Source organism: Lissotriton vulgaris, chromosome 4_1 (assembly GCF_964263255.1).
Source record: "Lissotriton vulgaris chromosome 4_1, aLisVul1.2, whole genome shotgun sequence".
Lineage (NCBI taxonomy): Eukaryota > Metazoa > Chordata > Amphibia > Caudata > Salamandridae > Lissotriton > Lissotriton vulgaris.
Genome location: NC_141691.1, coordinates 920,318,480 through 920,340,183, shown reverse-complemented (window position 1 = coordinate 920,340,183; position 21,704 = coordinate 920,318,480). Strand labels below are relative to the sequence as shown.

Below are 21,704 nucleotides of genomic sequence, written 5' to 3'. Positions count from 1 at the left end.
ATAGGAGGCGAACCCTTTCAAAGTCAAACTGTCAGTTACAATCTGTTTATGGAGGGATTTTAGAAGCAGCTTGTGGTCAACCGTGTCAAAGTAGCTGACAAGTCTAGGAGGATGAGTAGGTAGCATATATCAGCATCGTGGGATTTGTGTAGGTCATCTATTATAGTTAGAACAGCTGGTTCTGTGATGCAGCCCTTCCTGAAAGCCAATTAGTACGAGTTGCCTGCTATTAGCAAAAGTAAAAAAATAATAGATAGAGAATATTTGTTTGATTCACTTTACATTGATAATTTTAAAACAATGTGTAGGGAAGAGGATGCGGTGTAAGAACCAATCACTTAATCTCCCTGTGCAAACAAAAATAAACGTGTCCTTTGGAGGGTGTTTGTGCTATATAAACTGCAATTTTAAAAAAGCAATAGAAAAAGCAGGTTTGAGGAAGGAGGGGATCTGTGTATATCAACAGTGATGGGCAGGAGGTGGTGGTGGTGAGGGGAGATGGGAAACCAACAACAAATGTGGGCAGGTACTGGAAGATTAAGTGCTATATGAACTGATGTCAAGATTTTGAGTTTACGGCACCTCTGTAGGTATGCGAGGAAGGCAACAACTGGGAGGAGTGAAGATGATGGTACTCATAATAAGAAATGAATAGAAACATTTAAATTCAGTAAGAAAGACAGCAGCACAAATCACATGCAGTCGCTGAGCAGGCTTGCTCACAAAGAAAAAAGTAGGTAGCAAAAAGTGTATGAAAATTTAAAAAAAAGAAGTACATGGACAAAGAACCACCGACAAGAAAATCACAAGAAGAACAACAGGAAATAGCATGCTAGAAGCAACATAAACCGAGTAAAACAAAGTGTCAAGCACATGAAAAATATAAAAGTAAGGGCAGACTGTAAGCCACTTTTATGATTTATATCTCATTACAAGAGATTTCACAAGCACAGCGCAAGTGAAGCTTAACAAGGCTTAACATGACCACTTTTAACCCGTTAACTACAATATCCTCAGTAATGAAATTCTGTAAATCTCAGTAAGTAATGGGTTAAAGCTCCCTGGGTGCCAGACTGAAAGCGTAACCTACAGACCAATTATGCAAAGAAAAATGTAAACATGAGACGGGTTAGAAATAACAATGAAGCTACAGGCAGGCTGAGTCTATAGTTTAAAAAAATGCCTCAATTTCAAAATGTGCAATAAAGTCCTTAAGACAATGAACTATTTTTAAAACAATGCAATCACTATGTTTAACTTCACAATCCGGGAGTCGTACTGAAACTCTGTCTCCTTTGCAATATAATTAGTGAAAGGAGAATACCTTGCCATATTGATAACAGGCAGGAGACACCTTGAACTGGGGAGATTTATAACAAAAGTTGTGTAAACCCACAGTGAAATTACTAAAGTGTGTGTGTTTGCTACGAATGCCGATGGTTGAATGAAATAGACTTCCTTTATAAAGCAATGCTTGTATGGCATGTCCTTCCGGTCAATGATGCAATTGCTTAATAGTCCCATGTACCTAAATTCCCATACCAAATCAAAATGTAACAACTTGGCTAACTAAAGATGTGTTGGTAAAATGAAACACTTGCCATTTGTTGATATCCAAAGACCAGGACAAGAGCAACTTCAATATCGAATTGGACTTCGAACAATATTTTGACTTTGGTCACTGGTTTGCTGTGGATATGCTGGGCATTCTTCAGGTTGAAAATCAGAACTTTTTGGTCGTCAACCTCTGAAAAAAGAAAGAGCACTGATAAATTTGCTATACCATGCAATAGTAATATCCAATCTGCTCAAATATTCCACATGATCCTCCTAAACCATAATACAGTACTTGTCACTTAGCAAGACTTACCATGTGCTAAGCAAGGGGGTGTTTTGGCTGACAGTCACAGACAGGCTGCATACTGTTCATGCAGCAACTTACCATGTACTCTTAAGTAGTGTTGACATACCAGCATTCAGATTTTACAATTAACCAGCTGCATACCAGTCACAGGTGTGCTTTAAGGTCTTTTTCTGTTCGCAAAGAGGCCATTTCGCCTCACTGCCTTTCACAGCAGTTATTGAATTAGTGGATATTTATTGAAAGACGGAAAGCAGAGACAAAACCAGGAGGAGATGAGCAACTTATTTAGAGTTGATAATGCACTTTTGGTTAGAAAGTATCTAACTGCAGACTCCTCACAGTTCGGCTATTCACCAAGCTGGATCCAGAAACTTTAGAGCAGTTCCTCTGTGCACCAATTGGTGGCACTGCACAGCTCCAGAATTGATGGGAGGGGCTTATATGAGTGCCAATCCTGCTTGCTGATGTCAGTTGCTTTTGAAGCTGTCCACGCCCTCAGATGCAGAGCCCCAACAGGGAACTGGTTTTGACCAGTATGCAGATTTCCAGACTTGCTAGCTTATTAATGGGTAGATCCAGAGAACAGGGAAGGTGCCAGTGAGGAATTTGCAATTAGATAGTCTCCATTGGAAGAATACCTTCGGTAACGCTCTTTGTGGTACACCATTCTAACTGTAGATTCCTCACCTTTTGAATAGATACCAGTGCAGTAGCAATGAGAAAGGCAAATTTTCACAAGGCCAACCTTTTGTGCTACAGCAACTACCGCTCACAGATGGCACCATCGCAATGCTCTGGCCAGACCACCTGTGATGACAACAGGATCTTCACGCTACAGTGAAGACCGTCCATTGTGGTAGGCCTGCTCTTTGCTCTACATAGACGACCAACTGTGACACTGACCTGCTTCTCACAGCTCCCTCCTCCGCATATGGGACTCTGAGCTGGACTGAGAAGGTAACTTTTGAGCTTCACTAACCTGGTCCCTGTATCTGACCTGTGCTCCATTGGGATCAGCCTAGACTTGTGGCTTTCTCTCGGTCTTGCATGACCAGATAGCCATGAATGGTGCTTTGGGCTTTTTGGCACGGTTTTCAATTAAACCTTTAAAACTGCATGTCTCCAGTTCTACTGATTAGATTTTTTTCATTTGTGTCTTAAATTATCAAATTTTGCTCTATTTCTCCAAATTGGCATATATTTTTCTTGTGTTGTGTTTTCACTTTATTACGGTTTGAAGCATTTCATAAACACTTCACACATTGCATCTTATGCTAAGCCATACTGCTCTGTGCCAAGCTAACAGAGGGTTGAGAAAGCAGTTAAAACCGGACTCTCTTCTGCTGGTAACAACTAAGTGACGTAGACCTTTCACAGCTTGCTGCCATGTCCTCAGTCCTTGATCCGCCTAGCGCTAAGACACCTCTGGATAATGCGCCCTTTATAAAATCACCTTATTCATTCACCTCATTGAGCACAGGTTAATTTGGGGGTTGGCTTGTGAATTTTCCCTGTCAAGGACTGTGGTTGCTGATTGAAAAGGTTTCACCCTCCTTAACCACTAACCCAATTTCTTACAGCCTTATAGCACAGATCTTCTTCCATTGCACATTCTTGGCTGTGGCGAATAGATCAAGTCAAGATCCTCCTCATTCGTGGAAGAGACCTTGCACCACCACCAGTTGTAACTACCACTTGAAATCCACTAGGGGTCAACAGCAGAGCTCTTCCACCCTGGCACTCATAAATCCTGCCAAGTGGTTCACCACTAGGAAGATGCCTTGATGGTCAACCCATTCCTAGAAAGCTAGTGCCTTCTAGTGCAGAGACGAGGACCCCATAATTACCTGCTTGTGGTAATACCACATGGTTGTGGTATTGTCCAAAAACATCTACACCAGCCTCCCTTTGATGGGCAAAAGGCTTTCAAAGCCAAGTGAATGGCTATCAGCTCCAGAAGACTGCTATGAAGCCAGACCTATATTTAGAGACTAGAGGCATTGGATCTGCACCTCTACCAGAGTGGCCATCCCAACTCAGAGGTGACACATTGGTCTGGTCTTCATTGTCAATTCTGGGTGTCGTAGCGAGAGGGTCAGCAGTTGACCCAGTTACAGTCCAGTAACCACCACTGCAGATCTATCGCAGTCTCCGAGAAGGGGGTCAAGTGTGACCAGCACTTTAATAGTAAACCCAAGTACAGGAGGTTTGCTGTAGTGTGGAGGTGGTTGACAACTGCCTGGGGCAAATACCGTCAGTCTTTCATACGGATAGGGGAAGACTGGGACCCCCAACCTCTGAGGGGCACTGGTGAAACAAAAAGGGGAGCACAGAGAAATTAAATTGCTACTGGTCCAAAATGAACTGGAGATAGTGCGAATGGGTCTTCAGGACAGATACGTGGAAATAGGATTCTTACAGGTTGAACATCACTATCCCGTCCCCAGGGTTACAGGCAGCCAATAGTGTGAGCATCTACAAGTTTTCCTTGAAAAGCAAGTTGGTAGGCGATGGTACATATCCAAAATAGGATAAAGTCCTCCATCCTTCAGCAACAGAAAGTAGCAGATAGCAACCATGACAACTACAACCTACTTATAAATTAATCGAATTTTAGTATCCTCTTTGGTCAAAATGGCTTGCTCTTTCTGACATAAGACCGACAGATGGTCCTCCATCAGTCACTCCAGGGACGGTGGAAGGTGCAGCAGAGTGGCAATGAAGTGCAAAGTTTACCCCCTTCTGCAGTACCAAACAGCAAGCCAGCCAAGTCGGCAGACCCTGCCTCCAATTAGGTGGCTGTGTGCCACTAAGGGCAATCTACTGGACTGAGAGGCTCGCTGACTCAGACAATGGTGGGTGCCACAGCCCCGTATGGCCTAGTTTTCATCGACGCACAGTCACTGCAGCCCTTAGAGTCATGGTTCAATCTGGGGCACTACAGGCAAACCTGATGAGGATCTGTCACATGGGTCAGTGATACAAAGACAACCCTATTTGCCCATAAGGGCAAGGGTAATCATTAGTAAATGAACGTGTTGTGGCTTACTGTCCAGGGAGACACTTGAGCTGGAGCTCTGCGGGTCTTAGTGTGCCTCCTCGCTTTCAGAAACAGTGGAAGAGAGATCCGTCTTCTCTCTGTCAAAGCAGCTAGTCCTAGTCTGTGGAATAAACTGCTGGATCACTGAAGAAGCTAAATTTAAAAAGGAGCTGAAAACATTTTTATTCAAACTTTAGCCGGGCGTATGCTCAACGATCTATGGCATACCGAAAAGTGCCAGGACACTTTTTTGAGTTCCATGCACTATAGAAATGCTTTTTTTCATTCATTCATAGGGGAACTTCAGCTTTACACAAATGACAGAAGCTTAGAGGGGAGAATAAATATGAACAAGGATCAAGTTGGACAACTGAGTTGGACCTGAACGAGTATAGTGGGCCACAAGTGATCTGATTTTGGAGCATTGAGGTGAGGACTATTGGAAATTCCCAGCAGCACCGGCATGTCACTTTGATATCGATAGCGTTTTCTCCCCAGATTTCCTGTTATTGCTAGATGCTGCAATGGGCATACAGGGCTATAAAGCTCGTAATAAGGTACCTACACTATATTATACAACCTTATTCAGGATAGGTGCACATAACTATTCCCAAAAATATACCCTATTTATATTAGGGGAGAGATATGGCACCACGGCCAGGGGCCAGGGCGACTGCCATTGGAATCAGGGGATCACTGTTCGATCCCCAGCGCCGGCGGCAGATTAGCCCAGCACCATGTGACTCTGGGCAATAGCTTGCTTAATCTTCCCGACGGCCCCCAGCGCCTAGAGACCCTTACGGGTGATTGTTCGCGCTTTACAAATGTGGATTATTATTATTACTGTTCAAGAGCACTTTGAAGAGCACAAGTGTATGTAAATTCTGCTATTACAAATGCATGAGTATTGCATCGAAACAAACCTTTGAATATTTTTTCTTTTGTTTGTATGTTTGTCATTGTCCACAGTATATTTTTTAGTGTAAACTCGGTTCCTCTCAACACGAGGAATACTAGACTATCAAGTTTCAACTTTTCACATTTATAACCTCTGGTGAGGGTGGGCCTTAGCGCACCCATACCGCCGAGGTTCACTTTTTCTGGACCTGAAGAATGCCTGATTAATTATCGCACACATAGACAGAAACATGTTGACCATGCACCATGGGATATAGCTGAACAATTTATTCAGTTTACACATTTCACATTCTGTTTTTATTTAGGTCTGATTGGCTAACTAATAAAAAAAAATTTGAACACAATCTAGACATTTTTAATCCACTTTCACTTGTCACAATCAACACAATCCCGCTCCGCAGTAATTCTGGTGTTTAAGCACACCAGGGTGGCATTCGGCCTCTCCTGGTGGGGCCCAATGATGAAGCAGTAAACAACTAGACAAGTGCCAATGCTGTTATCTCTGAATCAACCTGCTAAAGTTCTCAACAAAAAGAATGAAACTTAGTGTGAGTACACGACTTGAAAATCAGTCTGAAATCAATTCCTTTTTATTTTTATCTATTTTCACAATATTTGTTGGTTAAATTTAACCAAATTTCACAATACACATAAAACAAGTAATACAAAAAACAATTTCATAGTAAAACACTTCTACTTTCATACCTCGTTGATCAACATTAAACATTCCATTCATACACTCACACACATCCATTAAACATGCTTTATTTATTTATTTATTTATTTACGGGTTTATACCGCGCTAGGATCACCTCCCGAAGGAGTATCTCCGCGCCTTGAACACCTTTACAGCTTGTGGCAGTAAGTACACAGAATCACTAATTGGAAAATAGGAAGGTTTTTAACAGTTTTCTGAATGGGAGATAGTCCTGGCAAAGTCTCAAAGAGAGAGGGAGGCTATTCCACAACCTTGGTCCGGCTATGGATAGTGCCCTTCCACCTTGCCTGGTCTTTCTAGCTCTTGGAACCTGTAGTAAGGCTTGGGTGCATATTCGAAGGAAGACGCTGCACTTAAAATTTCCTGTGCATCACACTAATACCCCGAAGCGATTTGTTTTCGCCGGGCATTTCACAAATTATGGCACATTCCAGCCGTAAGCTATGAGGTCCTGATGAGAACTCCATACTCAATAGGGGTTCGAAACGCGTAGACCGCTTTGTCACACCATAAGATTCCTCAAAAATAGCTATATATGCGACAGAATTTTCAAAATCAAACAAATTACTGCCTATGGTGTTCTTATTATGTGCCATTGTATATAAACAATTGTAAATAAAGCATGTTTAATGGATGTGTATGAGAGTGTATGAATGGAATGTTTAATGTTGATCAACGAGGCATGAAAGTAGATGTGTTTTACTATGAAATTGTTTTTTGTATTACTTGTTTTATGTGAATTGTGAAATTTGGTGAAATTTAACTAACAAATATCGTGAAAATAGATAAAAATAAAAAAGGATTGATTTCAGACTGATTTTAAAGTCGTGTACTCACACTAAGTTTCATTCTTTTTGTTGAGAACTTTAGCAGGTTTATTCAGAGATAACAGTATTGGCACTTGTGTATTTGTTTAGTTATTTAGTGGCTTGGCTTTACTGTGGGAAGCCCACACCCAGTGTTGTTTTCCAATGATGAAGCAGGTCACCAACTAGGTTGGTGAGTGCGGGCTTTCTAAAGAACCTAGTCGGATTCTAAATGCATGCTCTTCCTTTCAGAAAGGCTCACTATTTCGTTGGTTTGACTATTTTTTATTGTAAGCATATGCAGCAAAAATTAAAAGGAGGAAAGAATAGAAAAAGTGCTATGCCTGAAGAGAGCTGTCATATACTTGAAGTACAATATTTATAATAAAAATAACCATCCCTTATAATTAACAGAGTATGAATTCAGGAAAGTATATTACAACAGAAATGCAATCCCATATTAATGCTACACAGTGACAAGAAAAAATGTACTTTGCATTATAGTGGTAAATACTTTATTGCATCTGAAAACAATACATAAACATAATTAAAACAGTGTGTGACGCAAAAAGTATACACTCATAACATTGAGATCCCAGTAAGCGACTACATACGCAAATTGCTGAGTATCTCAAGCCAGATAAGGAGTGCAAGACCTACTCATAAGTAAAATTTATAGGATACATTATTTTTCATAGAGTGCAATATGAACATAAAAATCATAATGATACCAGCCAAAGTCATCAGAATTAAGTGTAAATACAATTTGGTTTCAGCAGCATCAAATATAAAGTGCAAGGGCAGCTCCTGAAAAGACTTTCATATTGCGCAAAACAATACATGAGTATACTAAAAACTGTTGATTTAGAATACCAAATAATTGTTAAAACCTAAGTGCATAGTCAAGATTTTAAAAAAGCATCTATTCTGCCCCACAAAGCGTGTACATCATTTTAAGTGGCCGAAGTGGAGACTTGTTTAGAACTAATCCTCCAAGCCAAAGACAAAAACCGGGAGACCACAAACACAATCTGCGACTTCTAAATAGTGAACAGCACCAATAAGCTTACATGCTGCAATAATTTACCTCCCATGAGGCAGTGTGTGGACCGAGGGCAAAACAAGTAGTGTTCCATCGCCTCCTGGAGCAATGGGCCGTGTGGACAGTAAGATGGTGAGAAGCCCCCTTTGTTCCATTTTGATACAAAAACTCTCATTAGCAAAATACCAATTCTAAACTTTACATATAAACATTTAGCCTGAAACTGGCAAAATATATTCGAATATGGCTAGAACCTAGAGAAACATTTGTAATTTAAAACATTTTTGGTGATACTTCTTATGTTATTACTTGTTTCCAGATTGGCATCAAGATGCACTCTTAATAAGCTTATTTTAGAGTGACACCTTTACTCATTTCAGCTGCGGAGTTACAATCCTCTTCAAATATAATCATTTCACACAAGTGTTGATTTGCCTAAGCCAATTGGGCGCACATGTCTACCAAGTCTTATCAGCTCCAGCAAAGCCCTTCTATAGGGTGCCAAATCCAAGGTTGTCAAAAGGCACAACCAAGACAATAATGGTTTTCAGGTTGCTACCAAATGAATTTTAATTTAGCGCTAAATCAAATCTTTGAGGCATAAGGGGGTGCTCAGGGGTAGGTTAAATATGATCCTGATGAACTTCTTTTTGATCTGTGTAAGCAGAGATGCTTTAGCGTAGCCCCAAACTTCAGCACCTTAAGTGGCTGCTGCCATATCAGTAGATCTATATACTTTAAGAACTGGAGCCACAGAACCCCCAGAAGTATCCTTATATTTCTTCCCAATTGCCAATGTCCTTTCAGGAAGAATTGCTCTACTTTTTCAGATTTGTGCAGCCCAAGTCAGATTGTCCACCAGACTTAATCCCAAGTGGTGAAAACTTTTTACTTGTTCCAACCGAATCTCCTCTATCATCATCTTACCAATGGGGATTCATTGCCATAAATTTGGACTTCGTGGAATTTATTTCTAGACCTCTTGATGTACAAAATGTTGCAAAATAAAGGACCACAGATAGAAGACCAGTCGGTGTTCTGGCTATAAAGAGCATGCCATTGGCAAACATAAGGAGGGGGAAACTAACATCTGCCTATTTGGGGCTCAATTGCACCATTAATATATAGACTAAAAAGTGATGGTGCAATTGTACAACTTTGTCTTATTACACAATTTATAGGTATCCCAGTTGTGAGGTCTATTGCCATATTATATCTTACTTGGGCAAAGTGTCCAGAGTTGGCCTGCAAATTTGCATTTACACTTGGGATTCTACGAAAAGCGCACACGCTTCAAAGAACTGCATTTACCATGATGCTCGGGGGTATACCCGCTGGTGGGTGGAGCAGTGTGCGACCTATGGACTTTTACTTAATATGGCTCCCTCGAACCACACGAGCTGACGAGCTCAGGTTACGCACCTGCGCGCCGTGAGAGGTACCAGAATCGATAAAACTTGGCAGCCTACACAGCAAACCCCGAAGAACTGCCTAAACTCTGCTGATGAAGGATAACAATCCTGAAACACCGGTGTCCAGAGTTGGCCTGCAACTTTGCATTTACACTTGGGATTCTACCAAAAGCGCACACGCTTCAAAGAACTGCATTTACCATGATGCTCAGGGGTAAACCCGCTGGTGGGTGGAGCAGTGTGCGACCCATGGACTTTTACTCCCTGCTTACTATTTGCAGTTTTGCCCTTCTTTTTTTGTTTGTTGTAAACCTTTTTATTAACTGTGCTCATCAAATTATCCAGTATAGGACATTGTTCACATAGCATGAGTAGGAATACCAATTCACAATACAATACAAGGCATTCATTGACGCAGGTGGAACAGTTTGCACTTATGTACCAAACCCGGATCCACCCCTCAGCGCCCTGTATTTCTGCCAAGGCCCCCAAACCTTCCTCCATTTCTATAAACAACCCCATGACTTATAAATGGTTTCTTTGGCTCTCTGGCACCAATCTAGATCCCGCAGTCACTGGTCCAACTGCGGGGGCGCCTGCGCTCCCCAGCTACAGGCTATGTTACGTTTTGCTACCCTGGCTGCCATTGCTAACTAGATCTTGTTATATCTGGACCAGTCTGTGGATCCTTTGATCATTAGTAGTAGCCACCTGGGCTCTAGCTGGACTGGTGAACCCACTACCGCTGCAATTGTATCTGCCACTTTAGTCCAGAGGGGCACTATCTCAGGGCATTCCCATAATATGTGGAAGAAGGTGCCTTCTCCCCAACATCCACTCGCACAAAGGGGCAATTGACTTCTTCCCCATGCAAATAGGTGGATGTGCGGGTAGTATACTGTATGCATAATTTTTAACTGCACCAATCGGAACCTAGCATGAATTGCTATTGCTCGGGGGCTCTGCAATGCGTCCTGCCAATCATGATCTGCTAGAGCACCTATGTCCCCCGCCCATATCTCCCGCAGTGGCTCCAGAGGATCAGGCATGTTGTTTATAAAACTTTGCGATAAATTGTGGAAGTGGTTTTCTCTAATATGGGATCGAGGAGAAGTCTGTCCTCCATGGGGGAATACTCCGGGGATTGATGCATCACCTCGTGTGTGCGAGCTAGAGCATGAGAAAGGCGTACGTAGTGGTAGTGTTGCGAGTCAGAGGTCGTATTCTTTTTTGAGATATTCAACGGAGCGGGGGCGTCCCATTTCCACACGTTGCCGAAATTTTTAATGCCTATTAGTTTCCATCCCCTAAAGCCGGTCAATCGAGACACTTCTGCTAGCTGATCCCCAACCCACAGTGGAGTTCTGCCTGTCAGGGAACCCGTCCACCCCAAGAATTTATATGCCTCCCTCCAGCACTGGATCACAACCCAGTGTGTAGTGGCAGGTCCTTTCGAGGCCTACGAGTGTCCAAGAGTGGCTCGTAGTTTCCACCTGTCATGACCTACCTGTCCACTCTATAAGCCGGCTCAGACTCTGCTGCGTACACCCAGTCGTTGACCACCTGCAGCTGTGAGGCCCAGTAGTACAGTTGTATGTCCGGGAAGGCCAGCCTCGTCATAAACCCCTCTTGTAAGCTTACGCAGTGCTGTTCTCAGGTTTCCACCCTCCCAAAGCAGTGTCCGCAATGCCTGGGATATGCGTGTGAACACCCCATTGGGAACCAGATATAGTGTATTTTGTAGAATGTATAAAAGCCGCAAACATTGCGGCTCGTCCCATAAGGGAGAGAGGCAATGAACTCCAGTGACTCACATCTGTTCCCAGACATGTCAGTTGGGGCTCCAGGTTTCTGGCAAGGAACTCTGCTCCAGCTCCTGTAATATATCCCCCAAGTACTTGAACCCGTGCACCGCAATCGAGGCTGGGCACCTCGTCGGAACCCACAGAAGGGGGCCGGAGAGTGGGTAGATCAATGACTTTGCCCAATTGATGGTATAGTCAGAGTAGCTGCTGAACAATTAAAAAATGTGGCGTGCCTGCGTTATTGAGTGGTAAGGTCTAGCCATATATAATACAATATCATCTGCGTATAAGGAGATACTCTCCTTCCACTCATCATTTAGAGCCAGGCCCCAGAATAACCTCTCCCTCCAAATCCAGTGAGCAAGTCTAGGGCTAGGGTGAAAAGTAGGGGGGGGGGGGAGACAGAGGGCACCCCTGTCTGGTACCTCTTCGCAGAGTTAAAACTCAGGACTCACCACCATTAACTCTCACCCTCGATACTGGCTGTTCGTATAACAGTTGTACCCAACAGCAAAACGCCGGGCCAAAGCCCAGTCGCTGGAGCACCATGAATAGATAAGGTAATTAAATACTGTTGAAGGCCATTGTGGCGTCCAGTGCCATCAATGCTGTCTGAGTGTTGCCCACATCTTCTTTGATGTATAGGACCCCATACAAGCATCGCAGATTATGATGGGTACTCCTGCGCTACATGAATGCTGACTGGTAGACATGTACCAGATCCGGCAGAACGGAGAGCAGCCAGGTCCTTGGCCAAGAACTTGGCTCCATATTTATAAGCAAAATTGGTCGATAAGAAGAACATTGATCAGCCGGCTTCCCTGCTTTGTGGATCACCACAATCGTGGCCTCTCTCTGATCCGGCGGAAGTTGCCCCACCTCTTGCGCCTCTAGATACATCTGCATTATGCGTTCAATGAGGACGTTCGCCTGCCGCTTGTATATTTCTACCGGGAGCCCGTTGGGTCCGTGCGCCTTTCCGGCTTGAAGAGAGTCAAGGGCTTCTCCCATCCCCAGCCCCGTGAACTCAGCCTCTAGTCGGTCTCTTTGTTCCTGGGACAGTGTGGGCAGCGCCAAGTCCTGCAGAAAGTCCGCACAGTCCTGTTCTGTCCTGGTGCATACCGGAGTGTAAACCTTTTCATAGTAGGACGCAAAAGTCTTCGCTATTTCTGTGCCAGTAGAGGCCAACAATCCCACCTTATCTCGCACCTCAGCCAACCATGAGCACTCCCTGTCCTGATGTTCAGGCCACGCCAGTAGTTTCAGACCCTTATCTCCCACATCATATATCCAACGTTGCGTGGCTAGGGAATAGGCACCTGCCTCATTCTCTGCTAGTGCTCGGAGTTCCTTTTGTTTTAGGGCCAACTCATGGCTGTGGTCAAGTAAGGGTTTCCCACCGAAATCGCATTCAGGCGACTCTATCTCACTTTCTAACTGTCTTATTTGAAGGGACTCCTTGTTTCTGGGCCCAATCAGTGCTTGGGCCCGACCTCTCAGGACCATCTTACATGCTTCCCACATTGTGAGTTGGGATTTGACTGTACCCCAATTTTCTGCAAAATATAACATGGAACCCTCCTGGACTTTGTCACTTATGATGTCGTCTTTTAGGAGCCAAGGGTCTATCCTTGGGGAAAGAAACCCTAGTTACCGCCGCACCTCTAAGGATGATGCTGACCGGGAAGTGGTCAGAGATTCCCCGAGCTTGATATTGGGATCTGCAAAGTCGCCCATTTAATCGATATGAGTGAACAGGTGGTCCAGTCTAGAGAAGGACCCATGTTGAGCCGAATAGAATGTGTAGTGTCTGTGAGTGGGGTCATGTGCGCGCCAGAGGTCCCCCAGCCCCAGGGGTGAAACAAAGCCTTGAAGTCCACCTTCCCCCTTATATCCTTGTCCCTTACTCGATCTGTCCAAGTCAGCGTCCATTACAGCATTGGTGTCGCCACCGAACATGAGGATCCCCCGGGATAGGTCTGCCAGGAAGGACCCCAATCCTACTTAGGTCGTGGAGTGTAAACCTGACGGGATGTAGCAGGAGCACAGAACTATTGTTCATCCCTCCCATCTACCCACCACATCAACCATGCATCCAGAGTCCTCTGTCCATGTACTCGTGATTACCACAGGCAGGATGTAACGCATCAAAATCCCCACTCCCCTGGAACCGGACGTGAAACTCGAGTGGGCCACCATCTTATAGTCGAAATGATCCAGAGCCTTACACCTATTACCACGCAAGTATGTCTCCTGGAGGAGGACCACATCAAGGGATTGTCTTTTCAGATGCTGCAGCACTAATGTCACCTTAATTTTGTTGCCCCGCCCGTTTATGTTCCACGTCCATATCTTAACTTGGGCCTGTTCACCCATTTGTTGCACTTGGCCTCCACTCCCTTGGATCATCCAAGTCCCACTGTATCCGATTAGAGCCATTTCCACATGCATAAGAACAAGATTTACAATGAGCAGAAGAAAACATTGACTTACAGCCAACCCCCTCCCCCCTGCCCACTCCACCCTCCCTGCCTTCCTGTTAAGTGGGTCTCCAACCTCCCACCTTCCAAACTTGCAGAGTGCCTGTCGCCCCATCAGCCCCAAATCAACTTGTAAAGGGAACGTAAGCCTGCAGTCAGAAGAAAAATCATACATAGCTAACGGACGTCACACCCAATAAATAGACATTTCAAAGGTGGCCTTCTCCAACTCCCAGAGCCTGCCCCTCCCCTCAACACTCATGGCCATTGCTTAGGCCTCATGAGGAACATTGCATCTAACTACCAAATCCACATGTATCAACAACCATACGGTGTAGTGTCCCGAAATACCCTTCAAATTTTCAATTTAGACACAGGGCCCCAAAGTCAATGCCAGTCCCCCATCAGTCAGGGCAGAAATCACCTCAGTCAGCTGCGGCCTCCATAGTCACTTGAGGGTACCTAGTTCACGCTCCCATTCCTCCGACGTCAGTCTCTCTTTATTCAGCTCATCGCGTCCTAGTTGACTGTATTCAGATCTGCGTGGGCCACATTTTTTGCCCACAGTCCTCCAGCCTGTCGCTAGCCTCTTCAGGGGCGTCAAAGAAGTTTGCCTTGGTTCCATCCAGGATTTTGAGTCGCGCCAGAAAAAGCATCATAGATTTCACCCCTTGCTCTCGGAGGGCTCTTGACCCCTTCAAAGGACCTCCGTTGGGTCTGGACGTGAAGGGTGAAGTCAGGAAAAAAGCTAATTGTGGCGTTCTCCAGTCAAAGATCACCAGACACCTGCGACGCTGCAGGATGGCATCGTGATCCCTGTAGGTTCAGGATCCCGGCTATGATGGTGCGCTGAAGGGCCCCAGGCTTAGGTCAGCCTCCGAGAGCGCGTTGAGCTCTTTGTATCGAAAAGAAGTTGGACAGGCACTTTGGCTTAAGATGGTTAAGTATCAAGTTCTCCACGAACCAGTCGGTGGACGGCTCCTCCATTCCTTCCGGGTACCCCACAATGCGGTTGTTATTGCGCCTTGCCCGTCCTTCCTGGTCCTCCAGCCGGGCGTAGATGTTGGTTTGATTTTCGTTAGTGCAGCCACATGTTCTTCAAGTCTCTTTGCTTTGGATTGGAGGCTGTCAATTCCACTCTCCGCCTCCGCCAATTTGTCCGACATTTTCCGAAAGTCTGTGCGCAGTAAATTGACCTCCTCCGTTCCCGAGTCCAGCTTAGGTTCCAGGGTTCCGCGAAGCTCTCTGATGGCCGCCATGATGTCGGAGCGATGGGTCGGGTCCATCCTCCACTCTTTTGCCCTGTTTGCACCCTCATTGGCTTCCGTCCTCCATTCCCATGGCCACCATATACTTGTCGATGTGGTTTGAATGGCCCTGAGTTTGCTGTCTGTTGCGGCCCATGCCAATGGCCGTTGTCTCAATGCACGTAGTGTGGGGGGGACCTCCGGTGCGGGTGTCCCGTTTCTGTGGGGACCTCCGACACCCACCGAGTGCACTCTAGGCTCCCCCTTCACTGTCCCTTCCAGCTCCTCAGGCCCGCTTGGGCAGGTTGTTACAGTGCGCTGCCCAGTCACCTACTTTCTCTCCGGGGTTCCCTCAGGGTTCCACTGAGCCACCTCACTTCAGGCCCTGTGTCTGTGCTGTGTCGGGTTTATGATAGGCCCAGAAGACTCCTTCTCCCGTGCAGATAGTAATCTGGTGTCAGTGGGGCCTTCCCTGATCCCTGCTCCCAGAACTTACTTGGAGCCCTCTTGCTGCCTCAATTTAACCGGGAGCTGCCACGCGGTTCCTGGGGCCAGTAAAGCGACACCAGAGCCGTTGCGTCACCCGCTCATCCAGCCCGGCATCTCCGCAATATCTCGGCAGGCCTGGGCTCCATCCTCACGCTGCGCACACAAGTTTTTGCAATATTTGGGCCCAGGCTGCAGTCCGATGAGGCCTCACCCGCTCCTCGGGTCCCCGCTTGATAAGGCCGCCAGCCCTTACCGCCTCAGGAACTGCTTTCCAACTCTGCTCCACCGCGCTTCAGCTCAGCAGCAGCTCCCGTACCTTAGCTGATTCTGTGGCTCCCTGCGAGCACTGTTTGGTCAAGTTCACGGGCTTCAGACAGGGCAAGTTACAGCTCGCCACCTCTGCTGCGCACCCTTCTTTCCCGGTCCATGGCACAGGAACACTTTTGCCATTCTTGAATGCTTATTGGGTGAAATAAGATGCCTACACTTTCTTTCTTCACACTCTGCTTTTGCTCATGTTTAACATATTGACGTTACCAGGTACATAATATTGATATGGAATATTAGACAATATATTTATGTCTGAATATATCAGCAAACATCAAGACAATGGTGAAATGTGTTATAGGTTGTTACAGCTAAAATTTGAAATGTGCAAGGGGATTTATGGAGGGGGTCTGCAAAAATTACCTCTTCAACTAGAATGGTGGTGGATATTTTTTCTGCTAATAAAGCAACCCAAATGATTAATTGAAGTTATCGATTCAAGTTGCCCTTTGTAACTATGATTAAAATATTCTAAGTTTGATAATGAAATACTGAAACAGAAAAGGACGAAATACCAGCACTCTTCTACATCAAAATGTGACAATATAGGTTAAGGAAGGATTTCAAAACAAGCTATCAAGAGCCCTGAAAGAAACATTTGCACATGTTGGTGATCAGTGGAATAGCTACTCAGGGTGCAATCCCAGTTCAACATAGTTGTGGGGTGGGGCGAATTGTTAAACAAAATTATATACACCAATTTGAACGATAAAAGTGACTGATGGGTTGTCATAGATAAATAACCTCTTGAAGAAATACTCCCAGTCACATGCATCAAGGAAAGCTTTTGTGAGTCCTTAATTGCGATTGTTAAGGAATCGCAATTAAGGACTCTCAGCCTATGCATGTAGGAATCGCTATTAAAATAGCGATTCCTAAAAATTCTTTAATTGCGAGTCACAATTAAGGAATGCCTTCACATTCATTCCTATGGGCCTACAGGCCCATAGGAATGAATGGGAGATTGCATGCGCAATTTGCGAGAACCAATAGGTATTCGCAAATTGTGCATGGAATTTCAAGGGTGCAAGGGTGTCCAAAGAACACCCTGTTGCACCCCTGAAATTGCTCTGTGCACACATGTTGCGCGCACACATGCCGTAAGGGCATATGTGTGTTAAACCCACAACTTTGAAAAATGTACTTTAGTGCATTTTTCAAAGTTTTGGCAAATTACCATCAAGTTCAACTTCATGATAATTTGCGCCTCCTGGTAGCGAAATCGCTATTTTAAATTGGTTCTTGCATTGCATTTAAGGAATCGCAAATTGAGATTCCTTAAATGCAATTGCAAGTTGAGAAATCGCAATTAATTGCGAATTCTCAAATACCTAGTGACTTGGACCTTGATGCATCGCAAATGGCCTTTTTGCTGGCCCAAACGGCAGATTTTTGCGAATCGCACCGTTTGCGCTCGCAAAAATGGTTGATGCATGTCCCTGAAAATGCCTTATGGGGGCCATATAAGTTTGAATCATGTGCTCGAAAGCTGGAGACTAGCTAAAAGATATGGGTATCAGTCCATGTAAGTGAAAGAAACACTGGCAAAAATAATTTAAATAAGACTTCCTCCTACCTTTTAATCCTTCTTTCAAGTCCAAAATTTGCTACTACCTTAGTGCAGATAAACAATATGTAATGCAGTTTTACCTTTCAAGCTGTAAATATTGACTTCATCCTTTGCCAATGTGACTGTATCCCAAAGGGTACCCTAAGGGAATGTAAAATTAACAAGCATTGGTAAATGCATTACGTTTCGCCTTTGTGATTAATAATAAGCTGTTTTTTGTCGTCATTTGTAGCTTGTTGAGTAGTTGTGCAACATAAGTTACACACAGTCTGTTAAAGTGTTATGACTTATGGTGTACAAAAGGCAATATATTGTGCTCTTACTAGTGGTATAGTGCCAGCAAGATCACTGCATTCGTGACTGCCTGTTTAGTAGTAAAATATGGCAATATTTGGTGTTTAGAGGAGCTATGACTCCCTTTGGCCCTGGTACCACTGACACTGCTGCCCCATTCAAATCATGATCCTATTGCCTGTAACATAACCATGCTTTTGGCTGTCTGTTTAGTAGTAACATATTGCAATATTTGAGGTTCAGAGGGGGTCCTAGAGCTTTAGGTTCCTGTGTCACTGCGCTTGCTGCACCGCTGAAATCATGGCCCTGGTGCCTGCAAAGTAAATACACTTGTGACTGCTTATTTAGTGGTTAAAAGGGCAATGTTTGATGTTTAGAGTAGTTCTGACAAATTTTGGCACCAATGCCACTGCACCTGGAGCATCATTGAAATCATGGCCCTGGTGCCTGCTAGATAACTGCACTTGTGACTGTCTGTTTAGTAGCAAAGTTTAGGAATATTCTGCGTTTAGTGACATCCCTAGAGCTTTTGGCTCCGATGCTACTGCACCTGCTGCACCATTCAAATCAAGCCCCATGTAGCTATAAGATAACTGCAATTGTGTGTGCTTGTATAGTAGTAACATATAGCAATATTAGGTGTTTGGAGACGGGCATGACAAATTTTAGGCCCAGTGCCATTGCACCTGCTGCACCTTCTCAAATCATGACCCTGTTGTCTGCAAGGTAACTGGACTTGTGACCGCCTGTTTAGTAAGTTAAATATAGCAATATTATGTGTTCGGAGGACTTCTGACAATTTTTGGGCCTGGTGCACTCGCACCTGCTGCACCATTCAAATTATGACCCTGTTTTCTGAAAGATAACTACACTATGACTGGCTGTTTGGTAGCAAAATGTAGCAATAATTGGTGTTTAGTGGGGTGCCTGGAGCTTCTGGTCCTCGTACCACTGCACCTGCCACCCATTAAAATCATGACTTTGCTGACTGCAAGGTAATGGTACTTGTGACTGCCTGCTTAGTTTTAAATTGTAGCAATAATCCTGGTTTAGTGGGGTGCTTAAAGCGTTTGGTCCCAGTGCCCCTGCACCTGCTGCACCATTTAAATCAAGATCTTTTAACTGTAAGGTAACTGCAATTTTGACTGCCTTTTTAGCAGTCAATTATAGCAATAGTATGTGTTTAGAGTCGTTCTGAAAACGCTGGGGATGGTGCTACTGCTCCAACATTCAAATCAGGACTCTAGTGCCTGAAAGATAACTGCACTTGTGGCTGACTGCCTGTTTATTTGTAAAATATAACAATATTCTGTGTTTAGTAGGGTGCCTAGAGCTTTTGGGCCTGGGGCCACTTTGTCTACTGCACTATTAAAATCATGACCCTAGCACTTGCTAGATACCTGCACTTGTGACTGCCTGTTTAGTTGTAAAACACATAGCAATATTAGGTGTTTAGAGCAATTCTGGCAACCTTTGGGTCCGGCGCCACTGCACCTGCTTCACCATTTAAATCAAGCCCTTTCAACTACAAGGCAACTGCAATTGTGACGGCATGTATAGTAGCAAGAAATAGCAATATTAGGTGTTTAGAGGAGTTCTGACAACTTTGGAGCCCGGTGCCACTGTACCATTCACATCATGACCCTGTTATCTGCAATGTAACTACACCTATGACTTTTGCTTTTGCTGTCACTGCACCTGCTGAACCATTGAAATGACCCTGTTAACTGCACGGAAACAGCACTAGTCAGTGCCTGCTTAGTTTTAAATTGTAGCAATAAACAGGGTTTAGTGGGGTGCCTAAAGCTTTTGGTCCCAGTGCCACTGCACCTGCTGCACAATTTAAATCAAGATCTTTTAACTGAAAGATAACTGAAATTTTGATTGCCTGTTTAGCAGTCAAATATAGCAGTATTATGTGTTTAGATGAGTTATGACAACGTTGGGGCTGGTGCTACTGCACCTGCTGCAACATTCAAATAATGACCCTAGTGCCTGAAAGATAACTGCACTTGTGACTGCCTGTTTAGTTGTAAAATATAGCAATAATCTGTGTTTTGTAGGGTGCCTAGAGCTTTTGGACCTGGGGTGACTGCCTCTGCTGCAACATTCAAATCATGACCCTAGCACTAACTGCCTTGTGACTGCCTGCTTAGTAGAAAAATATATCAAAGCTCTTGTAACTTTTCTTTTTACGTGCAATGTTCATTACAACATTTAGAATTTGATCATAATGACCAAACTGATTACGTTGAAAACATCAATTCGATAATGTCTACAAAGTGCAAAGAAAGATACTGAGGCATGAATTGGAAATGCCAAACGTTCTAAGGTCAAAGCATCTGCTTTACATGTTAAAGGCAGACAGCTGCTGGAATGCAAGTATTCCAGCAGCTGTCTGCCTTTAACATGGGATGAGATCTTACCTTGACAGTCAATGGCACTTAAACAGTGTGAACAGCGTTAGTAAAAGCATTGTAGATGCGGGATGTAGGACGATACAACGAGGGCCATTACAATGCGGTCTAATAGATCGCGGTTTTCAGAACGCTTGCGTTGGAGGGGCGCTGGATTTAGGAATAGTGTGAATTACTATTCCAACTCCAGTCTACATACAGTAGGGAAGGTGTTGGAAACAGTAATTTACACTATTCCTTAGTCAACAGCTCCCTCCTGTGCAAGTCGGTGTAACAACCTGCGTAGTGAAAACCACAATGTAATAGTACCACGTTGAAATGGATGCGTGGTAAACAATGTCTCCCGTAGATGCGTGCAGCCAGGGGAAGTTAACAAAAAAGTTGTGCAGCCAGGGGAAGTTAAAAAAAGTTCCACAGAAAAGCAAATGAACACAGTAATTCGTCTATGGGAACTGATAAGAACCCCCTTTAAAGATATATTAAATACAAGAGATTTCACAAGCCCAGCTCTAAACCTAAAAATCAGGTTTTTCATTCAGAGCCACATTGATTAGAGGAATAAATAAGTTGCCCTTACCGCTGCATTATCTATAAGGAAAGTTATGCTTTGACTTCCAATGTTGAAATCAACCCAGAACTCTTCCAGGTTGCCGTCTACAGGCCTTCTTAACTGTGAAAATAGAATCCAAGTGAGAAATACAAAGATGGTGCATCATCAACTCAGATATGTACATTTACAACAAGCAGAAAGAGAGTTTAGAGCATGTTACTTGGCAGTGAGAAGCGTTCTAGATAGAGGCTCGGTATTAAGACATCCAACACAAACCATATTGTAATACTTGAGCATTAAATAGATATCACTCAGAGTACATATTTGACGTATGCCCTTCAAGACAAAGAAAGTTCCAACAACATAAAGCATTGGTTAAATGAAGATATGGCAAAGCTAACAAAATAAAATTAAGCCTGAACCTTAAATAAATGCATACACATTCCGTTACAAATTATGTAGCTCTTCTAAATGATCAATAGAAAGAGGTTTCTAATTTGAGGGGAAATCAAACAAGTAATGTCATGTTGCAGCATCATCAGGTTAACCGGTGCTGTGGATTGTGCCACTGACGCTTATGGCCAACTACCACTTATCTATACTGGATATCTATGGATACAAATAGCTTTCTTTTCCAGCCAAGCATTTTCCATAAATTCAAATATCGTGATGATCAGACAACTAAAAATTCTAACATAATGGAGAAACATAGATCAAATTCACAC

The 21,704-nt window shown here is 44.0% G+C and overlaps 1 protein-coding gene across 1 annotated transcript in view; it reads right to left on the bottom strand.

Moving 5' to 3' along the window:
• Positions 1-21,704, bottom strand: part of SYCP2L (synaptonemal complex protein 2 like) — a 1,791,741-nt gene that overhangs the window by 1,229,084 nt on the left and 540,953 nt on the right. The window contains exons 12-14 of the mRNA XM_086966882.1: positions 21,007-21,099; positions 17,799-17,859; positions 1,602-1,747 (exon numbers count right to left, since the gene is read on the bottom strand). Coding sequence (XP_086823008.1) covers positions 1,602-1,747; positions 17,799-17,859; positions 21,007-21,099 — 300 coding nt within the window. The remainder of the gene's footprint in view (positions 1-1,601; positions 1,748-17,798; positions 17,860-21,006; positions 21,100-21,704) is intronic.